A 24,684-nucleotide genomic window follows, 5' to 3' on the forward strand; every position below is an offset into this window, starting at 1 on the left:
CCTGATAATTTTAAGCGATTCTATGTAAAACGACAATATTTTAAATATTGCTAAGAGCTGAACTGTGTTCCCCCAAAATGTGTATGTTGAAGCCTTAATTCCAGACATTCCTTGTTACTTGGAAGTGTACAATCATCATCAATCATCATCCTTGTTTTGAGGGACTCCGTTTTTCTTTTCCTTTAAATCGTTTTCTCTCTTCTTTTTGTCTGCTTCTGTACTTGAAGCAAAATGGCCTCATCTTTATTTTCCATTCTTCTCTTAATTTTATGTTTCTTCTTTCACATCCTACCCAGCTCCTCTGCTTTTTTCCCAGTGTTTCTCTCTTTTGGGTTTTTCCATTTTGCTCTAGCTGGAACATTCTTCTGGCCAGATCTAGAAGGGAAAAAAGTTCTAGAAGGGCAAAAGTTCTTTTGCCCCTTGGTCTCTCTGCCTGTCTGCTAAATACGTACAGCTCCTTATTCTTTTATCCTCTGCAGCCCTATTTCCATGATATTGGTGGAGGCACAGTCCATAATGAGAAACTCTAGAAGGTAGTCTATTTTGCCTGACATCTCACAACTTAGCTAGCAGCAGAGTAAAAATGAACTCTCATTTCTTGACTATTACCTTCTCTTTTACACCAGTCCTCATTCAAAGATGGTAACAGCTTAATTTGAGATAGAACTGAAAGGTTCCAAGGAACTGTATTATATCCTATGAATCTTTTTCTTCTTTCTCATTCTTGACTGGCTACACTGGCCTGTTTAAAAATAAGTGGCCATGGTCTCTTTTGCATTAAGGTATACAAACAAGCTGATGAGTACATGAAAATATATACATGTGTACATACATGTATAACCACATAGATATTGATAAACACTGCTTATGCCACCTGCATTGGTATTTTTCATGTAGAAAAACAAAATGTTTTTTTCTAGGCTCACATTCTACTTGACTGTGGTGAAGACAATGTCTGTAAACCCAAACTGGAAGTTTTTGTAGATAGGTAAGTTTTGCTTGAAATGATAAATAATGTAGTAAGAAATTTAAATGGAAGGGTACATATTTCTATTCCAAGGACTAACATATTTTAACGAGAATTAGTTATACTGGAGGGTAATGCGTGAGTTTCTATAATACTAAAACTATCAATATTGAGCTTCTAAAGAAAATATCTACTGTGTTTTCACTAGTTGCCTAGGTTGACAGAGTTATTACCATTCAACTTTGGGTAATATCACAAAGTAATATTGTATCATGTTAAAGATACATTTCATTGTAAATATACTTTGAACTCAAGGAATATCCTTACGATTTTGTATGGTGTATGAATTATAAAGAATATTGTGAGAATTATGACACATGATTAATTTAGCTTTTAGAAAAATATTGGGGAATTACAAAGTACATATAATTCACTTCAGTAATAGATATGAATGATAGTGATATATTAGTGGCATCAGTGTTTATTTTTACTGAGAGAACATTGGATTTGCACCCAGTGTGCTATTTTCTGTTGTCTATCAAGCTGTGAAGTAGTCTTAAAATATCTTGAGACACTGTTGAACATGTTGGTGCTGTGTATTTAACTCTTGTTTCTTTGAACAGTCATACTTTCTCCATCTAGTCTTTTTTTCTCAGTCTGGATTTGTATTGTTAACTTGTAGTGATCAAAAGAAGATCTATATTGGGGATGACAACCCTCTGACATTGATTGTTAAGGCTCAGAATCAAGGAGAAGGTGCCTATGAAGCTGAGCTCATTGTTTCCATTCCACTGCAGGCTGATTTCATCGGGGTTGTCCGAAACAGTGAAGTAAGCAGACTGCCTCTTTAAAAATCGAAATGCACTCACAGATCTTATTAACATTAATGAGCTGCTCCCCTATTTAGTGAAGCACAAGCTTAGCTATTCTACCTAAGGCTAAATTGCTAGACAATGGAGTGCGTATCTTACATAATTCCTTTTAAGCCTAATACTTTGCATAATGCATTGATATGACATTTTTAGAACTGCAAGCTAAGTGCCTGGAAACGAGGTTAGATAGATAAAGTGTCTAAACCTGTCCATCAAATTATTTGTCAGAGGCTTTATGGTTATGTATGGTAGCCCTCTAGGGATCTTTTAGAAACACTTCTGCATTTCCATGTAGCAGTTGTACCCAATTCTGGCTTTTTCCTTACCTCCTGGTTTGCTCAACTAGATTTATTTGCTTAGTACAAGAAACTGAAATATCCAACTGCATGATATTTTATTTCCCTTCATATCCTTTTTCTTTGTCTATCAAAGGCCTTAGCAAGACTTTCCTGTGCATTTAAGACAGAAAACCAAACTCGCCAGGTGGTATGTGACCTTGGAAACCCAATGAAGGCTGGAACTCAAGTAAGACAATTTAATTAGACAGATTTTTTCTCCCCGGCAAATAGAAAAGCATCTTGTTCTCTGGGCTCATAGTAATTTTTAAAAGTAAGCGCTTCGAAACAATGTCCTTAAATTGGTTTTGATATAACAGTTAAATGATTAGCAGAGTTTTGCTTAGTTTTGACTAAGATACAAAACAATTGGTTGTGCTCTTACACGGTTTGCAATCAGCTGCTCTGTACGCCTCCTTCACTTTAGTAAATGGATGAGAACATGGTTTAAACTAAGGACTGAAATAATAATTTTGCTCTTTTCACTGATGCCTTAATGGATCCTGAAAAGCTACTCTGGCAACTACTAAGACTGTCAATCCTAGGTGAGCTAGATTCCATCACAGGCCCCACACAGAGGATCAAAGCAAAGATTAGTTGAATCAGACTCCCCTTCAGATGGTAGAGCGGGGTGCCCAGGAGCTTGAAAAGCAGCAGCCAATGACTCACTTTCCGAATCCTCTAACAAGTAAACAAAATATACCTTGTAGAATTCCTAGTAGCAAGGACAAAATGGCAGTATACGCTGTGTCTTTTTCAATAGAATTTAATTAATGACATATTGATACGGGTACTTTGAAGATATGTAGTAATATAGTTCTAAGTATTCCATGTTTCTTTAGTATGTCTTCTATTACAAGTCATTATTATTTCTAGATGTACGGTATCTTAGGGAAGAGAACTTGAACAAATTACCCTAAGTTCGATTTTTCACATGTATTACATGTTTTATTAACAATGAGCATGACTTTTATTTTCTCATATTCTCATTCTCTCTAGCTTTCTGGTTATTATATAGTTTCTGCTTATTCCAAGTAGCCAACTCCAGACTTTGTGGGGTGGGAGGCAGTATCCAGGCAGTACTGTTTCTATGTGTCATTAATCCCCAAGAAGACTTTTTTGTACCTGGTGGTTCAGTTGTTTTATTTAAAATCTACCAATTTTCTGCCTGCAGGAGTTAGGATATTTGGTGTTGGGAGTGTTATGAGAGGTGTATGGAGAAATTCTGGTTGTGGCCCTACTAATGCCTTCTTTAGCCAGGTTCTCTTACTCTGGTAAATCATCCATTTCTTCTTTTCTGGGCTATGAACACAGCACATCCATTTCTTCTTTTCTGGGCTGTGAACACAGCACATACTTTGGTTGTTAGCTTCCTGTTACCAAATCATTGCACCCAGTTGCTAGACTTTCACTGAATCAACAAACATTTACCTTTGCATTTTTTAGAAAGATAGTATTATAAGGAGGTATAATTATGATTAATAATTGTTAAATAGGCTGTCTTATGGATTGGCCCAGGTATATTAAGTAAAACAGATTTGATAGAAAATAAGATTTAATTATCTTTGTTCAGTTTTATTGTAAGCTCAGAAAAACCCCATTTTAGAACATTATTTTTTATTTAGACATTAGATTTGAAATTTTGCTAATTAGACATTGACTAACATTACTATCTTTTCCTCTCTCCTTCAGCTCTTAGCTGGTCTTCGTTTCAGTGTGCACCAGCAGTCAGAGATGGATACTTCTGTGAAATTTGACTTACAAATCCAAAGGTATGAAAGCAACTTATATTCACTTATGATTATCAAATAAATATTATTTGTTGTAAATATACTATGTAATATACTTTAAATATAGAATAGCACAGATTAAATTTTATTGCTTGATTATAGCATTTTAAAATCAATATTTATGTTATAAGAATAACTTTATTGTCAGGTTTGAGTTTGTAAAACGAAATTTAAAATCCAGAAATAAAACGTTCATCTTCTTGGAATTAAATGTTAATGAAAATAACTAAGTTGAAGTATAAGCTTTACACATGTTTCTTTTGTTTAGTTTCACTGGATTTGCCTCTATGTTTTTGGTGGTTATGCATAATTCCTTTTTAAGTATTTTTTTTTTTTTCTTTTCAGCTCAAATCTATTTGACAAAGTAAGCCCAGTTGTATCTCACAAAGTTGACCTTGCTGTTTTAGCTGCAGTTGAGATAAGAGGGTCAGTATGAATACTTAGTTGAGTATCTCATTCTCACGATTGCTTTTTAAAGGTAACTATCAGGCCTACTAGAAGGCAGTGTCTACTGCCTTCTGGACAGTAGACACTACATATTTAGTGGTGGTTTTACTAGGGCATTAGCTCCTGTAGAAATAAAATCCTAGGTATGTTCCAAATCCCCAATACTGGGTGATCCTCAAAAGGAACAAAACATGGCAACAACATGCACAAAATAAGTTTATTGAACTTTTACACAAATTATCAATTTACGTGTTACATGTACATTTCATAAGAGCAGTTTTTGTGCATGTGTGTGTTCATTAGTTTTCTCTTGAAGTATTTTTAAAAATTAGATCTAATTTTATTCACTTGAGTAATGAATACAGGGCACTTTTGAAAATGGACTGACTATATCATTTTGATATTCATGGTGGGTTTTCTTTGGTCATTGTTTAGAGTCTCAAGTCCTGATCATATCTTTCTTCCGATTCCAAACTGGGAGCACAAGGAGAACCCCGAGACTGAAGAAGATGTTGGGCCGGTTGTTCAGCACATCTATGAGGTTTGCAGTTGTTGGATTTTACCCAAACCTAGTGAATGAGCCAACGAAGAGAGGAACAACTAAGCTACTTAAAAAAAAAAAAATTCTATATAATTTTTATATAAACTCTGCATTGGTTAATTATGTGTCAGAGATTTGTTTGAATATTTTCCTTTTCATAAATTCATTTTATTTTACAAATGGCTTTGTTTAAATAAAGCAGTTTATATAATTTGTTGTTTAAAATCAATTTGTTCTACTTGAATAAAAGAAATAAGTCACTGGTACTTTCTCATGGGCATTTTGTCAGTTCTGGCTAAAAGATGGAAAAATACCTCATGGGCAACAGTAATCAAACGGAGCCACCGTAATTTCTATACGGACATGAAAATTTTCTTTGAGCATCCTAATTATAGGCGCAAGACCTTTTTACATATTTCAGCGCTTTTGTTTACACAATACGGTCATAGTAGTTAGGTTATAATAGTAGTTAGAGGCTACGGTCACCATACCGCGCGGTACCCGTTCCCGTCTGTTTGTTTTTTTTTGAGGCACTGTCTTGCTCTGTTGCCCAGGCTAGAGTGCAGTGGCCTGATCTCAGCTCACTGCAAGCTCTGCCTCCTGGGTTCAAGCAATTCTCCTGCCTCAGCTTCCCGAGTTGCTGGGATTACACGTGTGCGCCACCATGCCTGGCTAATTTTTGTATTTTTAGTGGAGACAGGGTTTCACCATGTTGACCAGGCTGGGCATGAACTCCTGACCTCAAGGGATCTGCCCACCTCAGCCTCCCAAAGTGCTGGGATTACAGGTGTGAGCCACTGTGCCCAACCTTGTTTATATTTTTATCCTGACACATTTTACTCTGTGTTAGGGACAAATGTTGAGTTTGATAATTTTTGCATAAAAATAGCCACATTGTAATTAGAGGTTAACTGTGGAAACTGTGCTGTTGTTCAAAACCTATTGCTAACATGATTTCTAAAGTTGATGTAGGGGATGGAATAGATTTTTGCCCAAGGTGTAGATTCATTTTCTTTTTTCTCCTTAGCTGAGAAACAATGGTCCGAGTTCATTCAGCAAGGCAATGCTCCATCTTCAGTGGCCTTACAAATATAACAATAACACTTTGTTGTATATCCTTCATTATGATATTGATGGACCAATGAACTGCACTTCAGATATGGAGATCAACCCTTTGAGAATTAAGGTAATGTGCTTAATAGCAGCTCTTCATTATAATGATATTTCATTGCCTTCTTTCTAAACCTATAAAAGAAATTCATAAAATAAAACAACGATTTTAATATAAAACCCACTCTGCAAAAAATTGTTTAGTTCATAAGCAGTACACTCAGGATAAGTTCATTTGTATAATGGATAAGAATTAATTCTGTAACATCCTAGTGAACTGTATCTTCATGGTGTGCTTACTGAGCCTCATGAGATGTTCTTCAGGGACTCAATTTGACCTTGGCTCCATCACATTGTTGTTTGTTCAGGGCGTAATATCACATCAAGGGTGTTTTGTTGTTAAAATTGCTACTTTGGGATAAGCTTTACCGTTTTACTCATGATTCTCTTGACTTTTGGATATAGTCATCTCCATCATAGATTTTTACTAGAAACAATTATACAGTATGGTCTAAGGAAAGGTAAAGAAACAAAATAAAAAATATACCCATGATTGACATCACAAATGTACTGTGGAATTTCAGGCCATTTCTGTGTGTTCCTCGAGGTAAGCAAGGGCTGAAAATAATGGTTAGGGAGAGCTAACTTTTTTGGTATATATTAAAGACTAATCTTTATTTTCTGTCCTTACTGCTCATCATATACAGAGTGATAAATCTTCTATCATACTAAATTTTCATTCACTATTTTTTAATCATGTCTAAGAGTTTATATCAAAATGCTGATATAAAATGTTTTTCATTGTCATTTACCACCATTTTGTTAATGTGATTGCATTAGATTTCATCTTTGCAAACAACTGAAAAGAATGACACAGTTGCTGGGCAAGGTGAGCGGGACCATCTCATCACTAAGCGGGATCTTGCCCTCAGTGAAGGAGATATTCACACTTTGGTAAGTGCCATTTCAAGTACGTGCACTATAGACATTTAAAAATATGTGACTATAGAACTGACGCCAAAGAACATTTCAAAAATAACAACAGCTGTGCTTGAACAACTACATTTATTTTATACCATGCATTCCTCTTACTTTCCTTTTTCCTAGTCAGATTAATGCCATATTTTCTTCAAATGATCTATTTTTGTAGATGGCTAATAGAACTAGTTTATGTCCCAACTTAATTTTCCTACTCTAGTTCTTTAACTGTCCTCTTTCTTGGCCTCCTCCTAATCTCTGAGGCTTTAGTACGATACTAAAAAATCCGGAAGGTCCCAACAAAAATACATTGGAATAATAATTAGCATTTGATTAACCTTTGTTGAGTTAGCCTATATAATGGCTATAATGTTTTTAAAGGCGATTGCTTTTTTTTTTTCTTTTAATCAACAAATCTCCAAATCTCTAGTAGAGAACCTGGTATAGTGTTTTTTGTTTGTTTGTTTGTTTGTTTTTTGAGACAGAGCCTCACTTTATCACCCAAGCTAGAGTGCAATGGCACAAACACAGCTAACTGAGGCCTTGACCTCCCAGGCTCAAGCAATCCTTCCCTCTCAGTCCCCCAAATAGCTGGGACTACAGCCGCTCACCACCATGCCCAGCTAATTTTTGTATTTTTTGTTGAGATGAGGTTTCACCATATTGCCCAGGCTGGTCTCGAATTCCTGAGCTCAAGTGATCTACCCACCTCAGCCTTCTAAAGTGCTGGGACGACAGGCATGAACCACCAGGCCCAGGACTGTTTATGTTTAATAGTGATCACTAGTTACTTTTACAACACCAAATTCTGTGGTTCTTGTTAGTTCTCATCCAGTTCAACTGCCTAGTGACTTTGGTTCACTTGATCACTTCCTTCTGTTGACTCCCATGGCTGTAAATACCATCTGGTATAGATGCCTTTGATTTATATTTCCAGAGTGATCTTCTGCATTGAACTTCAGATTCCAATATCCAACTGCTTACTCGAAACTGCTTTTAAATATCTACTAGGAATCTCAAACTTAATTCTCAATATATACCCTTGGGTTTTCCCAAGTCTGGTCTTTCCATAAAGTTCTTAGTTAATTTTAGTAAATATCAACTTCATTCTCTGTCTAACACCTGGACCTCATGCTTGACTCCTCTCTTTATCTCAAATCTCACGTCTTGTATTTCAACAAATTGTATCAATATTTACCTTCAAAATGCCTAGAATCTGGCCCCTTCTCACTACACTAGTTTCATCACTAACACAACCTAACCCAGGCTACTTTCCCTTCTCAATTGGACTATTGCCAAACCCCTGGTTGGCCTCTGTATTTCTGCCTTTCTCCCCACTATACTTTGTATGTCATAGAAGCCACAGTGATCATTTTAAATACAGGTCAGGTTGTGTCACTCCAGTGCCTTCCCGTCTAACTCAATGAGAAAACAAGAGGCTACAATGACCTTCAAGCCCAACATTAACAGGCACTTCCTGCCTCTCTGCTTGCATCTCCTCTCCTTGCTATTCTGTTTCTCAAATTTTCCACCTTGCTCTTCATTGAGCAGATAGCCCGAAGCATGTTTATTCCTCAGTGCTTTGAAATTGCTCTTTCATCTGCCTGGAATTCTTTGTTCAGATATCCTTGTAGCTTATTTTCCCATATTGTTCTCATGTCCTTAAAAGTAAAATTATGTCAGAGGAATTCCCTGACCAACCCATGGGAAATAGAAACTACCTTCTACCTCCCAACCCCACTTTTGATCTTGCACTTTCTGTCCTCCTTCAGAATCTGCTTTTTTTTAGTTGAGACAAAGCTTACATAAAATTAACCGTTTTAATGATTTTAAAGTGTATAATTTGGTGTTTTTTAGTATAATTACAACATTGAACCACCATTACCACTACAATTGTAAACATTTTTGTCACCCCAAAAAGAAATGCTGTACCCATTAAGCAGTTTATCCATTCTCCCCTATCATCAGCCCCTGGTGACCACTAACCTGCATTCCTACTGATTTGCCTATTCTGGACATTTCATAAAGGTAGTATCATACAACATGTGGCCTTTTGTGTCTAGCCTTCTTTCACATAGTATGTTTTCAAGATCTACGTTGTGGCGTGCCTTAGTACTTCATTTTTATGCCTGAATAATACTCCATTGTGTGGACATACCACCTTTTGTTTATGCATTCATCAGTTGATCAACATTTCGGTTATTTCTACTTTTTGTCTATTTTGAATAGTGTTGCTATGAATATTCGTGCATAAATTTCCATGCAAACATGTTTTTCAGTTTTGTTGAGAATAAACATAAGAGTGCAATTGCTAGGTCATATGGAAACTCTATGCTTAACTTTTTGAGGAACTGCCAAACTATTTTCCAAAGTTGCTGCAGCATTTTACAATCCCAGCCAGCAATATATGAGGGTCCTATTTTCTCCACATCTTTGTCAACATTTATTATTTTCTGTTTTGTTTGTTTTAAAATTTTATAATCAGGATATCCTGGTTGGTGTGAAGAGGTAACTCATTGTGGTTTTGATATGCATTTCCCTATTGACTGATGATATTCAGCATCTTTTCAGTTGTATATCTGTTTTAGACAAATACCTATTCAAATTTTTTGCCCATTTTTAAATTGAGTTGTTTGCCTTTTATTGTTGAGTTGCAAAGAGTTCTTTATATATTCTGGATACTACTTTCATTAGATTTATGATTGCACAGGTTTTGTTTCATTCTGTGTGAATTGTCTTTTTAATTTCTTAATGGTGTCCTTTAATGCACAAAATTTTAAATCTGAAGTTCAATTTATCTATGTCTTCTTTTGTTGCTTGTATTTTGTTGTCATATTTTGAAACCATTGCCCAATACAGGCCATGAAGATTTATACCTAGGCTTTTTTGGTTTTATAAGTTTTATACTTACAGCTCTTACATTTACATCCCTGATTCATTTTGAGTTAATTTTTGTATATGGTGTGAGGTAGGGGTCCAGATTTATTCTTTTGTGTGTGGCTATCCATTTGTCTCAGCATCATTTGTGGAAGAAATTATTCTTTCCCCTTAAATGGTCTCGGCAGTCTTGTTGGAGATGAATTGATTGTAGATATATGGGTTTATTTCTAGATGTTCAATTCTATTCAGTTGACCTATATGTATATCCTTAATACAAGTATTGTTTTGATTACTGTAGCTCTGGAGTTCAGGTTTTGAAATAGGGAAATATGAATACATTTTCTTCCTTTTAAGATTATTTTGGTTATTTAGAGTCTCTTGTGATTCCGTATGGATTTTAGGATCAGCTTGTCCATTTCTGCAAACAAGGTAGTTGGAATTTTGGTAGCAATTTTCTTGAACCTGTCTCAATTTGGGGAGTATTGCTATCTTAACATTACATTATTTCAGTTCATGAACATGGTATGTCTTTCTGTTTATTTATTCTACAATTTTTTCAACAATATTTTGTCATTTTTAGTGTACTTGTCTTGCACATCCTTGGTTACATGATTTCTGTGTATTCTTTTCAATGCTCTTTTATTTTATTATTATTTTTGAGAAGGAGTTTTTGCTCTTGTTGTCCAGGCTGGAGTCCCATGGCATGATCTCGACTCACTGCAACCTCCGCCTCCCAGGCTCAAGCAGTTCTTCTGCCTCAGCCTATTGAGTAGCTGGGATTACAGGTGCTCACCACCAGGCCTGGCTAATTTTTTGTATTTTTTTAGTAGAGATGGGTTTCACCATGTTGGTCAGTCTGGTCTCAAACTCCTGACCTCAGGTGATCCACTCACCTTGGCGTCCCAGAGTTCTGGAATTACAGGTATGAGCCACCACGTCCACCTTATTTTTATTTTTACTTTTTAGATACAGGGTCTTATTCTGTCACCTATGCTGGAGGACAGTGGCATAGTTATAGCTTACTGCAACCTCGAACTCTTGGGCTCAAGCAATCCTCCTGCCTCAGCCTCCTGAGTAGCTAGGACTATAAGTGCACCCACCACCCCTGGCTAATTTTAAATTTCATTTTGTAGAGATAGGATCTCACTATGTTGCCTTGGCTGGTCTTGAACTACTGGCCTCAAGTGACCTTCCCACCTTGGTTTCTGAAAGTGTTGGAGTTACAGGTGTGAGCCACTGCTCTTGACCTCAATGATGTTTTAAAGGAAATTGTTTTCTTAATTTCTTTTTTGGATTTCTTATTGATAGTATACTGAAATATGACTCATATTTGCATATTGATCTTGTGTCCTGTACCTTTTCTGTACTTGTTATTTTAGCTTAAATTGTTTTAATATGGATTATTTAGTGTTTTCTATATGTAAGATCCCGTCTTCTACAAAGAGATAGCTTTACTTTACCATTTCTAATCTGGATACCTTTTACTTTTATTTTTATTTTTATTTTTTTGATAAAGAGTCTAGCTCTGTCACCCAGGCTGGAGTGCAGTGGCATGATCTTGGCTTACTGCAACTTCTGCTTCCCAGGTTCAAGTGATTCTCCTGCCTCAGCCTCCCAAGTAGCTGGGATTACAGGTGCCCACCATCACACCTGGCTAATTTTTGTATTTTGAGTAGAGATGGGGTTTCACCATGTTGGCCAGGCTGGTCTCGAACTCCTGACCTGCAGCGATATGCCTGCCTCGACCTCTCAAAGTGCTTGGATTATAGGAGTGAGCCACCATACCTGGCCTTAATTTTTCTTAATTGCACTGGCTAGAACCTTCTGTACAATATTGAGTAGAAATGACTTGATTTCTATTGTCTTATTTGTGACCTTAGGGAGAAAGAAGTATGAAGTATGATGTTAGCTGTGGGCTTTTTATCAATGCCCTTTATCAGGTCAAGGAAACTCTTTTCTATTCCTGATCATCAACAAATGGTATCACTACTGGGCGGCATTGTCGTGGGGTGCGTACATGTGATATGTCTAATACAGTGTATAGAAGCATATAGAAGGTGGTGAATATTTATTTCTTTTGGCTGCCAACCTTGAAGTTACTGATTAAAACATTAAATGTGTCAGAGGCCATCAGCATGTGATTTGATTTTTGTAGGTCCTCCATGGAATACCCATTAAAAATTCTGTTTTCTTTTCCACGGGGATGTTGAGATCTGGTTTTTATATCTCACAAATATCACCATGTTCCGAGTTTGCCTAAAGAATATTGAGTTCTAGTCATAGAATGAATCTTTTAATATTATGGATCTTATCCTTCTATAATAAATCACATTAAAACCAACCCTTTCATTTACAAGGAACTACATGTGTGGCAAAAGAAGAAAAAGGAAAAGAAACATACCAACCCCTTCACAATAAAAAGCATTCATAGACTCAACTATTAGCCTGTTTATTTACAAGACAAAAGAATCTGGATAATCTCTTTGACTATCACACAAAAAGAAAAAGAAATGGCGAATTTTCAAATGTTGAAGAGATGATAGAATGACCTTTTCTTATAAGTAAAGAATTTGTTTTGGCAGGGTTGTGGAGTCGCTCAGTGCTTGAAGATTGTCTGCCAAGTTGGAAGATTAGACAGAGGAAAGAGTGCAATCTTGTACGTAAAGTCATTACTGTGGACTGAGACCTTTATGAATGTAAGTAGACTGGTGCAGCATTTAGCAAACATACCCAGTGTTTTCAAAGAAATATAAAAGACCTCATATCTGGAAAATCATCTAATTGTTATTTCCAAACAGAAAGAAAATCAGAATCATTCCTATTCTCTGAAGTCATCTGCTTCATTTAATGTCATAGAGTTTCCTTATAAAAATCTTCCAATTGAGGATATCACCAACTCCACATTGGTAAGTCATTGGTTTAGGTGAATAGAATAAATGTACTCAATTCAAATGCTGTACATGTTTTTATTTGGTTTAAAAAAAAAAATGACAGCTTAACTCTTGATAATTTAAACTGAAGTTATATGATAGCATTATAACCTAGTTTAATATTATCATTTACTCCCCTACCTCGGAGTGATTAAAGCTAGACCTTTTAGTTTAGCATCTTGTCCAGTGTAAGAGATTTCTTAGTATATACTACATTATATTGGGGAAATTTTAGGAATTTTCCTTTACAAAGTTAGAAAGTTGGAAATTAACTGCAACAAGTGAGGCATTTTGAAGATATTTAAGGAGTAAAAATGGGATCAGCTTATGATAAACTGGATTGGATTATTTAAAAATCATTTCAAGCTGGGTGTGGTGCCTCACCTGTAATCCCAGCACTTTGGGAGGCTGAGACTGGTGGATCATTTGAGGCCAGGAGTTCAAGACCAGCCTGGCCAACATGGTGAAACCCCTTCTCTACGAAAAATACAGAAAAATTAGCTGGGTATGGTGGCGCACGCCTGTAATTCCAGCTACTGGGGAGGCTGAAGCATGAGAATCACTTGAACTTGGAAGGTGGAGGTTGCAGTGAGCCGAGTTCATGCCCCTGCATTCCAGCTTGGGCTACATACAGGGCAAGACTAAAAAGAAAAAAAAAAAGATTGCATTTCAGATGCAATCAGAAGTCAACCTGTCATTGGGAGTTTCATGTGTGTATGTGCTTGCTCTTGATACCAAATGTGAAATCACTAAATTATCATATGCAGGAAAAGAATATACTGTGAATTCCATTAAAATAAAATATAATATTTTCTCAGATATTTGTTGATTAAGTCAATGCACTGTTTTTAAAACTAAAATCTTTATTCCTCTATAGGTTACCACTAATGTCACCTGGGGCATTCAGCCAGCACCCATGCCTGTGCCTGTGTGGGTGATCATTTTAGCAGTTCTTGCAGGATTGTTGCTACTGGCTGTTTTGGTATTTGTAATGTACAGGGTGAGTAACAAACTTAGAAAGAGACAAAGAAGGAGAGAGGGAAAACAGAAGAAAAGGAAAAGGACAGAAGGAAAAGAAGAATGAAAAGTAAGGGAAGGAAGAAAGGGACCTGTAATGATGATGCTTGATGAGCATTACTTATTATTTGAGGAAAGATAAATTCTGTGAAATACAATTTAGATTTTCTTAGTGGTAATATAGTCACTCAGAAAATACTTTTCATATTCTACACTGATGTGACAGTAATAACGGTTTTTCTTCAACTGACAGATGGGCTTTTTTAAACGGGTCCGGCCACCTCAAGAGGAACAAGAAAGGGAACAACTTCAACCTCATGAAAATGGTGAAGGAAACTCAGAAACTTAACTGCAGTTTTTAAGTTATGCTACATCTTGACCCACTATAATTAGCAACTTTATTATAGATTTAAACTTTCTTCATGAGGAGTAAAAATCCAAGGCTTTACTGCTGATAGTGCTAATTGGCATTCACCACGAAATGAGAATTATATTTGTCAACCTTCTCCTGATAAAGAAGTTCAGACATACATTTAATAACATAGAGTGACTTGTGTTTTTAGGTATTTAAATAATAAAATTTCAAGGGATAGTTTTTATTCAATGTATATAAGACAGTGCCCGATTTACTGCTTTATATAAAATAGTACCTCCTTCAGTTACTGTTTCTGATTTAATGTATTACATTTCATTTGTTGTTGTTGTTGTTGTTGTTTTAAAGCAGTCTAATTTGGACCTTAGCAATCATGTCTTTTGTATAGGTACTTAATGTTAATACATATTACACTACAGTTTACTTTTCAGGATACTGAAGACTTTATAACTGCATGAACTTAGATTTTTTTAATCACTTATATCGTGGAACTTTATAAACACATACATGATGCCATCAAAATTCTTGCTTTTAATAACAAAGGTACAATATTTTGTTTTCATATGAAAATTGGGTAGATCCTATAACACTTTTGTTTATATTAAATCCACAATATTTTATTACATTTTAACTTGTATAAATTTTATGTCAAATCCTTCAAGCCAACCTATACTAAAAACTAGTTCCATAATCACAAATGCCTCTTTTGTGTAATTGTTTAATTTCAACTGAATATCATAATGCTTAAAGCCATATGGAGTTGGAAATTATTTTCAAAGCATATTTATTTCATTGTTTTAGTCTGGCTATTTACAGTGTATAAAAAAGCATTTTTATTAAAATACTGTGTAGTTCTTTGAGATAGTTGCTTATGCTTATAGTAAGTAGTGCATTCTTAGAGTAGAGCAGAGTTTTTAGTTAGTATTAATTTATTTTCCCCCATTCATGTATTTTTCCTTATATTTCCAAAACTGTTACTGAGAATGGGTCAATATCAATGAGGAATCCTTATAGTTGACAGGAACCTGGACCCCTTACCCCAACTTTATGAGTAATGCTTGGAATAAAAACTCTTAAGGTGACTCACTGATTTACTTCTAGCAATAGCATAATGTTACAGGAATATTAACCCTGTTTAAGCAAGGTAATATGTAAAATCAGTCTTGGCTATCAGAATAACTTCTAAAAGATATTTTTATAAGCAGTTCAAGTTATTGAAAACCTTTTAAAGCTTTCTGAAGTTTGTTAGTATAAATTACTTTTCTAGGATTTTTAATAAAAGCCACATAGGTAGAAAGTTGTAGTTTTATATGGCTCTGTAGAGTGGTGAACCTTCTAGAGGAATATATGATTTATTCACAGTTTAAGGCCTGGGGATGATGATCAGTCATACCTATTTTTGTGTAATTACATCATGTTGTGCATTAGAAGTGGAGAGTTTAATAGCTCTTTAACTGCTGTCCTCATTAGGTAATGATAAATATTTCCCTCAAATAATTGACTATTTTGCTGTGTTTTAAAAATAATTGAAATTTATCTTGCCATATCTCATAATTTCCTGCAGAAGTGACTGAGCTAATCTTAAGAAAATATTCATAAAATAGGAGCACATTTAGTTGAGGTATACAAGGTAGGACTATAGACAAGACTCTCTATTTTGCTTTAGTGAATTTCAAAAGTAATGGGTCTTGGAGTATAGATTTTGTTAGTAGCTTGAAAAGCTTAATCATATGCAGTAAATATTTTATTACAATAAATTTAAAATTTTTTAAGAAAATATTTTATCCTAGGGCCAAGTGTTGCCTGCCACCAATCAGTAAGTTAATCTATAACAAATTTTACCTTAACAGTTTTACCACCTAGTAACAGTCATTTCTGAAAATATGTTGACTAGAAAGTCACTCTTTGACAAAAGTGTTAGGATTTGCATTTGTGCCATCTATTCATTTTATGGCATCTATCTTGAAAATAATCTTGTATTGGAGATTGAAAGATGCTGTAATTTGGAAATTAACATGATTTCTTAAATTACCTTTATGAAATATAGTTTTGTATAATAGCATAGATTTTCCTTCAAAAAATGAACATTTATATATCTACAAAAATATGGAGAAGTGTAATTTGAAAGCCTACTTTCTGAAGAAAATGTTGGGATTCTTTTATCATGATTAAATATCAAAACTTGCCCCATGAAAACTTTAAATTTCTAAAACATTTGAAATATTACTGTATTACATGTGATTTATTGAGAATAAAATCTATTTTGAAGTATAAAATTTGAAGGCTAATAAACATTCTACGATCCTGATCAGTTTAACCATCATCAATGAACTAGAAGACTATTGAAAACATTTGCCGCGCCACCCCGGACGTTGTTAATTTTGATTTTATATAGGTATTTATTTCAAAATTGATATTTTGAGAAAATACATGTGAGTCATTTTTTTCTTTCTCTTTTCCCTTAACGATTATCACTGTAATTCTGAATCTGAAAGGTAAAACAATTAGTCAAAATATTATTGCCATCATTCTACCTGTGTTATGAAACTACTTATTCACAGTTAATTCTCATTAACACTTACATTTCCATAAAGAAAACTCAAGTGTTAGTAAAAGAGACTTTACTGGCTTAAGAGGGCTGTGAAAGATTTTTGATAGTGAATCATGACCCTAAAGGAGAGATTTGTGTGATAAAAGCATTGTATATAATAGATCAGTGATTTTTGTAAGGCAAACAGAATTCATAAGTTGGTAGAACTTCCTAAGTTGCAAAATGTAATGATGAGCTTGGTGGAGAAGAATGAATCGTTCTTGGAATACCTGTGTGCAGCCACTACCCATCTCAGTATCACCTTGTTTGTATTCTTGGATAGCTAGTATATGTAGTAGTTTGACGACTAAAGAAAAACACCTAAAATTTGAAATATGATTGTAGGATCAAAAAAGGTAGATGAAATTACTTATACTCAGTGTTTTGGAGATTATTCCTTTTAGTTTGTTGGTTGACTGGTTTGAGCAATAGAAATATGCAGCATGCAATATATGCTTATATTTCATTGTAATTTCTGATATATAATGAACTTCTTGGGAGAGGTACTGAATCTTTGATTTTTTTTGTCATTTTTCTCAAGTGCAATATAACAATGTAACCAAATCTAGATAATCTCAAAGTTGTCATTAATTTAGTAAGCCTAATATAAACAAATATTTGTATTATTTTTGTTAGCAGGAAAGAGTGATTAAGTGAGGTTATTTACCCCTAAATGGTCCATTCTGCATTGTATTTCAGGCTGGAAATGAATTATTCTTTACTAGTTTTGAAACACTTTGAAATATCCTAAGGTAACTTGGAAGCTGTGTAGTGTATCAAATTAATTTGCTACCTAATAACATAGAAAGTAAATATGTTTGTGGTCACCCACATTGGGTGAGACAGAAAATGAATCTGTTCTAAAATTTGTAATTTGCTAACTTGATTTGAGTTAGTGAAAACTGGTACAGTGTTCTGCTTGATTTCCAACCTGTAACTTGTGACTGTACAATAAACATAAACATATGGTGCCACTTTTGTGTATGGGGTTTATCCTTTCTATGATGTGTTTTTGTTTTTTAATTACATGAGCTAGCAATAATGAGCTAAAAGGATGACCTCAGAGAGGTAACTTTCTCTAAAACTTCAAATCTTGAATGTCAATTATTTGAAGAAAAGAAACACAAAAGAGCAAAATGTATCACATTAAAATCCATCCTTAGAAAGAAAATATGTATCTGCCTGAAATACAAGAATTATTTTATTTCTAAACAAACATTTCTAAATTCATTATGCTAACCTTTATTAATTTTACATTATCAGATTGCTTTTAAAATGCACATTTACATCTTTCTTTTATAATTTTTAATTATAGTGTATATATGCCATTGCATATATGCAATTGCAATATATATATGCAATTCTAGTATGAAAATACCTATTTTCATAAATGAAAAGTACCAAGAAGAAAATTAAGTTTTGAGATGCTTGGGAAATTACACTGAAGTAGCATAGTACACCACCATAAATTCCTATGGAAATAAAATAGAATATTGCCAGCATCCAGAAGCCCCCTTCTGTCTCTTTCTAATCATATCTCACCCCTGCCCTGCAAAAGTAACCACTGTCCTTACTTCTAACATTATATGCTTAGTTAGATATGATATTTCCCCTGGACCAGCAAGTCATAACTACCCCTATCCTGACCACCATACTTGATATTTTGGCTGTAATTAAGATGTAAAATGTATAGCACCTACCCATGGAAGTATTTTGAGTGTGAGAAGTAGAAAATGGGCAGAGCGTTTCTGTCCTGCCTGACTTACTAGTTGCTCTTAAGGATCAAATGAGAACACAAATGAAATGATTTTATTTTTTTGAGTCAGGTTCTTGCCATGTTGTCCAGGCTGGTCTCAAACTCCTGAGCTCAAGTGATCCGCCTGCCTTGGCCTCCCAGAGTTCTGGGATTACAGGCATGAGCCACCACACACTGCCTGAAATCATTTTGAAAACTGTTCAAACCACTTGAGTTCAAAGCTCTTCCCAGTCACTTACAAGTTTTCCCTCTGTGGGAGTATCTTGGTCCACAGAGGGTAAATTTGTGAGGATTTTGTGAAAATGCAAGAAAAGGGGTTATCAAAGGCATATGTTAAGTGTTTATCCAGTAAGTCTCATCCATCATTCACTTGATTGGTCCAAGAAGAAAATTTTGAGCCACGGAATTCTCTTTTCCCAGATTAATTTTAAACATTCTTTGAACCTTATAATGGTGATAAATCATTAATGAGGAAAGCCATTACAGAGAGTTATATTAGTCTGTTTCACACTGCTATAAAGAACTGCCTAAAACTGGGTAATTTATAAGGGAGAGAGGTTTAATTGACTCACAGTTCAGCGTGGCTGGGGAGGCCTCAGGAAACATAATCACGGCTAAAGGCAAAGGGGAAACAAGGCACCTTCTTCACAAGGCAGCATGAGGGAGAATGAATGCAGAAGGAACTACCAAACACTTATAAACCATCAGATCTCGTGAGAACTTACTATTAAGAGAACAGCATGGGGGAAACTGCCCCCATGATTCAATTACCTCCATCTGGTCTCTTCCTTGACATGTGGGGATTATGGGAATTACAATTTGAACGAGATTTTGGGTGGGGACACAGCCAAACCATATGAAGAAACATTTTTGAACAGGCCTGAAATATAAAATTCAACCACCAGCAGCCATGTTGGCAAAAAGTGACAGAACTGTATGCATTTTAGAAAGAGAAATTATACCACTTATTTCTAAGAAGTAGCTTTCTTTGTTTTTTTGCTTTGGTGATATGTCTATTTATTATGAATAATTTATATAATAACAGCTAATAGTATAGATACTATATTGATACCCATTTTACTGATTTGAAAATCTGCTCAGAGAGTGATTAAGCTCACACACTAGCATGTGGTAGAGATTTATGCCCCCGGGTTGTTCTCTCTTAATGTGTTCTACAGTAGTGTCTTTCCTTGCACAAACCACCTAGCCCCTCCATACCTTTTTATTATACCCCTTATAATAGACATCATGATATCTACCTCGTTATGTAGTGTTATCTTTGGAAATATTAAATATATGCAAAGTACTTATATTAGTATATTAACATATTAGAAGACAGAATGATGGCTGGCAATATTTTCATACTACTGCCAAAAAGAGGTGATAAGGGCTTAAATAAACCAGGCTAGTAACAATTGGGAATAGAAAGGAGACATTTAGGATAATGTATGATGTAGAATCCATAGGTTTCTGGGTTAGGTGATTGGCTGGACTAAGAATTGAGACAGGAAATAGGAGCAAAGGGGCAGATATTTGGGGAAGAGCAGAGAGTTTAGGAGGGGAAAAGGTACATTACATTTGAGGTACTTATGGCATATCTAGATGGAAATTTCCAGCAGGTTCTTGTAAACATAAGCCTTGGTATTCAGGAGAAAGATCAAAGCCAGAGAAATAATATAGGTATTAGTAGAAGTTAATGGATGAGATTGGATGAGATGGTTCAGGAGAAAGGTGTAAAGTAAGGAGACAGGAAGAAGGCAGTGCACTGAATTTTTACATTTAAAAGGAGGATGGGATGGCCAGGAGCCAGGATGATTAGCTATAGAAGTAAAAAGAAAGTCAAGAAAGACTGTGACACAGACCATAGGGAAACAAAGTAAGATGAATGAAGAAGAGTAGGTTATTGGTGACCTTACAGAGAGCCATTTCAGTGGCATGGTCAAGCACTAAACCCAGATTCCAGTGGATTTAGCAATGGATAGGCATTAGGCTTGGCTTGGCTTAGAAAGGAAGAGAAAGGGCTGTAGTTTGAGGTGAAAGCAAAAGTAGGAAAGTTCATTTTACAGATGGAAAATACTTGAGCAGTTTTATACATTAAGGGACAAAATACATTTTAAATGATGTGATGTAGATAAGGAAAGAAGGAAAGCTTGAGGAAAGCAGATCTAGAACATATTGGGAGAAGGAGGGTCAGAATTAGCATCAAGAGATGAGGTAGAACAATCACAGGGAGTATCTTGGATCAGGAGCAAAATCACAAGTTGAAAACAGTGGCCTGATGTTTTGTTTGGCCTCAAAGTATTTTAAAAATAAATGAACTAGTTGGCACCATTAATGTATTGCGAATACCCCAAAGACAGATATTCTGAATTCTAAGAGCTGCAGTATTCTTGAGGATAGGAGCCTGTGTTCTTGCTTGGATACAGCATTGGAACTGAGTAAGGTCTGCACTGAGATGGTCAAGCAATTTTGGGGTTACCATAAATCCTAGAGAGACTTCTGTTTATTTCATGAGACTAAGTTCTCATTACTCATTTGCCTAGCCATTGTAGGAATTTGAGTTTGTAACTCCTGATGAAGAGCCTGCTGAAATCATGAATGGATCAGAATTACCTGCTGAGTTTACCATACCAAACACTCTTTGGCTAGGTTATACCCCAAATACCTTTTGCATTTGTTCAGTCTGTTACTTGTACATAAGCTAGATCTAAAAACAAGGCAACCAGCTGGGCACAGTGGCTCATGTCTGTAATCTTGAGATATGGGGAGGCCAAGGTAGGAGGTTTGCTTGAGGCCAGGAGTTCTAGACCAGTCTGGGCAAGACAGTGAGAACCCCATCTCTACCAAAAAAATTTTTTTTAATTAAAAACTTTCTTGTAAACAAAGCAACTTGATGACAGATATCATAATACTTTGATATGCTTGATTAGAAAAAAAGATTATAAATAATTTGAGTGACCAAGAACAGAACCATAGTCATTTAAAGTTTAATAGGGGTTTCTAATTTCAATAATGGCAGGATAGCTTTGTCAGATAACAATGATAAATTCTGAACAAAATACAGTGGAAAACAATTCTTTGAAGACATTGAAGTTACTGAAAGCAGGCAGAAATTGAAGGGGATTTAACTGTTAAAGAAGGCAGCTACACTTTCCCCTGAAGTTACTCCCTATGGTGCAGATAGAATACAACAGAAAGCTGTCTTTCTTTCCTGGAATGATGAGACTGCCACTATGGCTAGAAATTGAGGAGAAAAATCCACGAAAGGAAGCAGCCACAGGGTGGGAGGTGGGAAATACTTCCCTCAAATCCTTGGCTGAACCCAGCACTGAGTGAGGCTATAAGGGGCCCAGAGGAAAACAACAGAGGGAGAGCTGAAAGAACAGAGCAGTTATTCCAGCTACTACTGTCCACTGCACGAGAAACAAGAGATGGAAGTTCAAGTCTTACTCAGTTACAGGGCTTAGAAAAACCTATCTTTCCATTGAAACCCCATTGGATCTATGCCTTAGGAATAAGTAGTACATCCAAAGATTAATTAATTCACCCTAGGATGAAGGGTAAAGCCAAAACAGGCCCACCCTACCAAACCATAAAACCAAGCTTCCCCAAGTTTATGATACACTTGTAATTTAACTGACTGCTGGTAAAGACTTACTTTCAGGGGAAGATGACACAACTTAGAGACTCTGCAATGTATCATTCACAATGTTGTGGAGGGGAGGAGGGTGGGGAAGAATGGGAAGAAATGGGAAAATGTGAGAAAATATAACCCAGAGTTTTGAGAAAAATCAGTCAATAGAAACAGACCCACAAACAATTTAGCAGACATGACTTTATTTTTTTGTTATTTTATATTTAAAATATTTTATCTTTCAATTTGTTTTTACTTCAATAGCTTTTGGTGTACAAGTGGTTTTCGGTTACATGGATGAATTGTACAGTGGTAAAGTCTGAGATATGAGTGTACACTTCACCCGAGCAGTGTACATCATACCCAATGTGTAGTTTGCTATCCCTCACTCCCTCTCACCCTCCCCACTTCTGAATCTCCAGGGTCCATTCTCTATGCCTTTGTGTACCCATAGCTGACATGACTTTAAATAACTCTGATGAAAATCCTCAAAAGTCTATAGGAAAACATGAATATTACGGATGAAGAGATGGGCATTTCAAGAAAGATTGAGAAACTAATTAAATACACTTGAATGAATATTTTAGGATTAAAAGTAATATCTCAAATCAGAAATCCATTGGAGGGGGGACCAAAAGTAGAGTGGGGTAGCATAGGATAAAAGATCAATGAATTTAGATCAACAGAATTTATCCAAACTGAAGCACAGAGCAGAAAAAAAAAAGAAAAAATAATTAATAGCCTCAATGACTCGTGGGACAACCTAACTAGGTGGAAAAACAGTCTCAGAGAAAGAATGGGGCAGACAAATTATTTGAAGTCAAAAATTCCAAATTTGATTAAAAAAATAGCAGCCTACAATTCTGGAAGCTCAGTGAACCCTAAACAGGACAACTTTTAGGCACATCAAGGTCAAACTCCTAAAAGTCATAAGTTAGAAGAAGTTTGACTCCACCCCTTCTTAATGTTAACAATGCCCAGAGACTTCATTACTTGGCCAAGGCAGTTACTAGCAGAATTGGGACTAATGCTTACACATTCAAATTCCTGGTCCAGTATGCTTTCTGCTGTGCAACATTACCTAGATTACTAAACATAGCTCATAAAATAGAATTGCTGTTATCTAATGAATACGTTGCAATGCCCAAATATCAATTGGTGCAACAACAATATTTTTCCAAGTAATGTTTTATTCACTCTCTAAAGTGTTCTGACTTTCCTAGAAAGTTATTTGCCTATGGTCCCTTTCATATCATTTCCTTGTCAACCCTATTTTCCTGAAGCATGACAAATATATAATCGGTTTTAATAAAAGTAGTATTTAGGTTTTGACTTTGGTCATTACATAGCAATTTACCTTCACATTATTTAAAAATGCCTACTTTGTTTCAAAGTAATTAATCTCAAAGTTATTTTACTTCCTTTCTCAGATATTAGGTGTTAAAATGGAGTCTTTAGGGGTTACTTTTTAGTTAATCCTGTATTCAGAATATTAATTAGTTACCACTAAGTTATTCAAAAAGTGTCAACTGATCTACATTATTATTAGTAGTTTTCAATTTGGAGAATTATGCTCTTCACCAGAGTACTAGAAATCATTTTTGATCTTGTGTATGGTACATGGTAAATTTTTCATAGAAAATTCTGGTGGCGTATACTTTATTCATCTTGGAACAATGCAGATAAAGTTGTTTTGAGATTATAAGTGACATAAACATCTTTAAAATTCAGGGATATTATCACCTCTTCTGGAGACAAATCAGTAATTTTGAATTTTTCGATATACTTTAGTGAGGAAATAAAAGGAAAAAAATTATTAAATAAGTAAATTTCCTATTTTGTAATACCAATTTTGACTTTCTGACTTCCACCTTGACTATTAAACCAGAACCAACCACTTCACCACCATGTGGTGCTAAATTACTAGCACAAACTGAACCAGAAAGGTCTTCTCTCAATCATTCTACAGGTATTTAATGATTCCAAACAAATAGAGATGACATACTAGTAATTAATTTCACTTTATTTCCAATGGACAGCCCTAGCCTTTCAAGGGAACCCTAAAGCAGCTGCAGTATAGCAGTGATTCAATGACAGAACTGAGAATCTGGTTTATTTACCATACAGAAAAAATCCCATCTTCTCACTTTTAATTCTCCAAATCCAGCTCTTCTCCCTACCAATTCTCTATCCTCTCCTAGTTGCATGCAGTCTTGTCACTGGATAAGCTTCATTACTTTATCATGTATTGAATGATAAATTAGTTTTACAATGCTGACAAATCCTTTTAAGGCACTTTGGATTTTAAAGTCCAAACTATGTGTAAGGTAACATATTCACAGCTTCTATGAATTACCTCATGTACATCTTTGAGGGGTATTTTTATGTCTACTGAAACGAGGTCAATTGTCCCATAGAACTGATATTTATGGTTTATTTTTAATAAACATAGAAATCGACCCTA

At 35.3% G+C, this 24,684-nt stretch overlaps 1 protein-coding gene across 3 annotated transcripts in view; it reads left to right on the forward strand.

Moving 5' to 3' along the window:
* Positions 1-17,804, forward strand: part of ITGAV (integrin subunit alpha V) — a 93,649-nt gene extending 75,845 nt beyond the window's left edge. For all 3 annotated transcript variants that reach the window (XM_017881430.1, XM_017881431.1, XM_017881432.1), the window contains 12 exons: positions 921-988; positions 1,650-1,797; positions 2,272-2,364; positions 3,867-3,946; positions 4,310-4,390; positions 4,847-4,952; positions 5,980-6,138; positions 6,903-7,016; positions 12,503-12,616; positions 12,719-12,826; positions 13,728-13,850; positions 14,121-17,804. In XM_017881430.1, the coding sequence (XP_017736919.1) occupies positions 921-988; positions 1,650-1,797; positions 2,272-2,364; positions 3,867-3,946; positions 4,310-4,390; positions 4,847-4,952; positions 5,980-6,138; positions 6,903-7,016; positions 12,503-12,616; positions 12,719-12,826; positions 13,728-13,850; positions 14,121-14,216 (1,290 nt within the window). In that variant the 3' untranslated portion in view covers positions 14,217-17,804. The remainder of the gene's footprint in view (positions 1-920; positions 989-1,649; positions 1,798-2,271; positions 2,365-3,866; positions 3,947-4,309; positions 4,391-4,846; positions 4,953-5,979; positions 6,139-6,902; positions 7,017-12,502; positions 12,617-12,718; positions 12,827-13,727; positions 13,851-14,120) is intronic.
* The last annotated feature ends 6,880 nt before the right edge of the window (positions 17,805-24,684 follow it).

Source organism: Rhinopithecus bieti, unplaced genomic scaffold, assembly GCF_001698545.2.
Source record: "Rhinopithecus bieti isolate Rb0 unplaced genomic scaffold, ASM169854v2 scaffold_12512, whole genome shotgun sequence".
NCBI classification, from domain to species: Eukaryota; Metazoa; Chordata; class Mammalia; order Primates; family Cercopithecidae; genus Rhinopithecus; species Rhinopithecus bieti.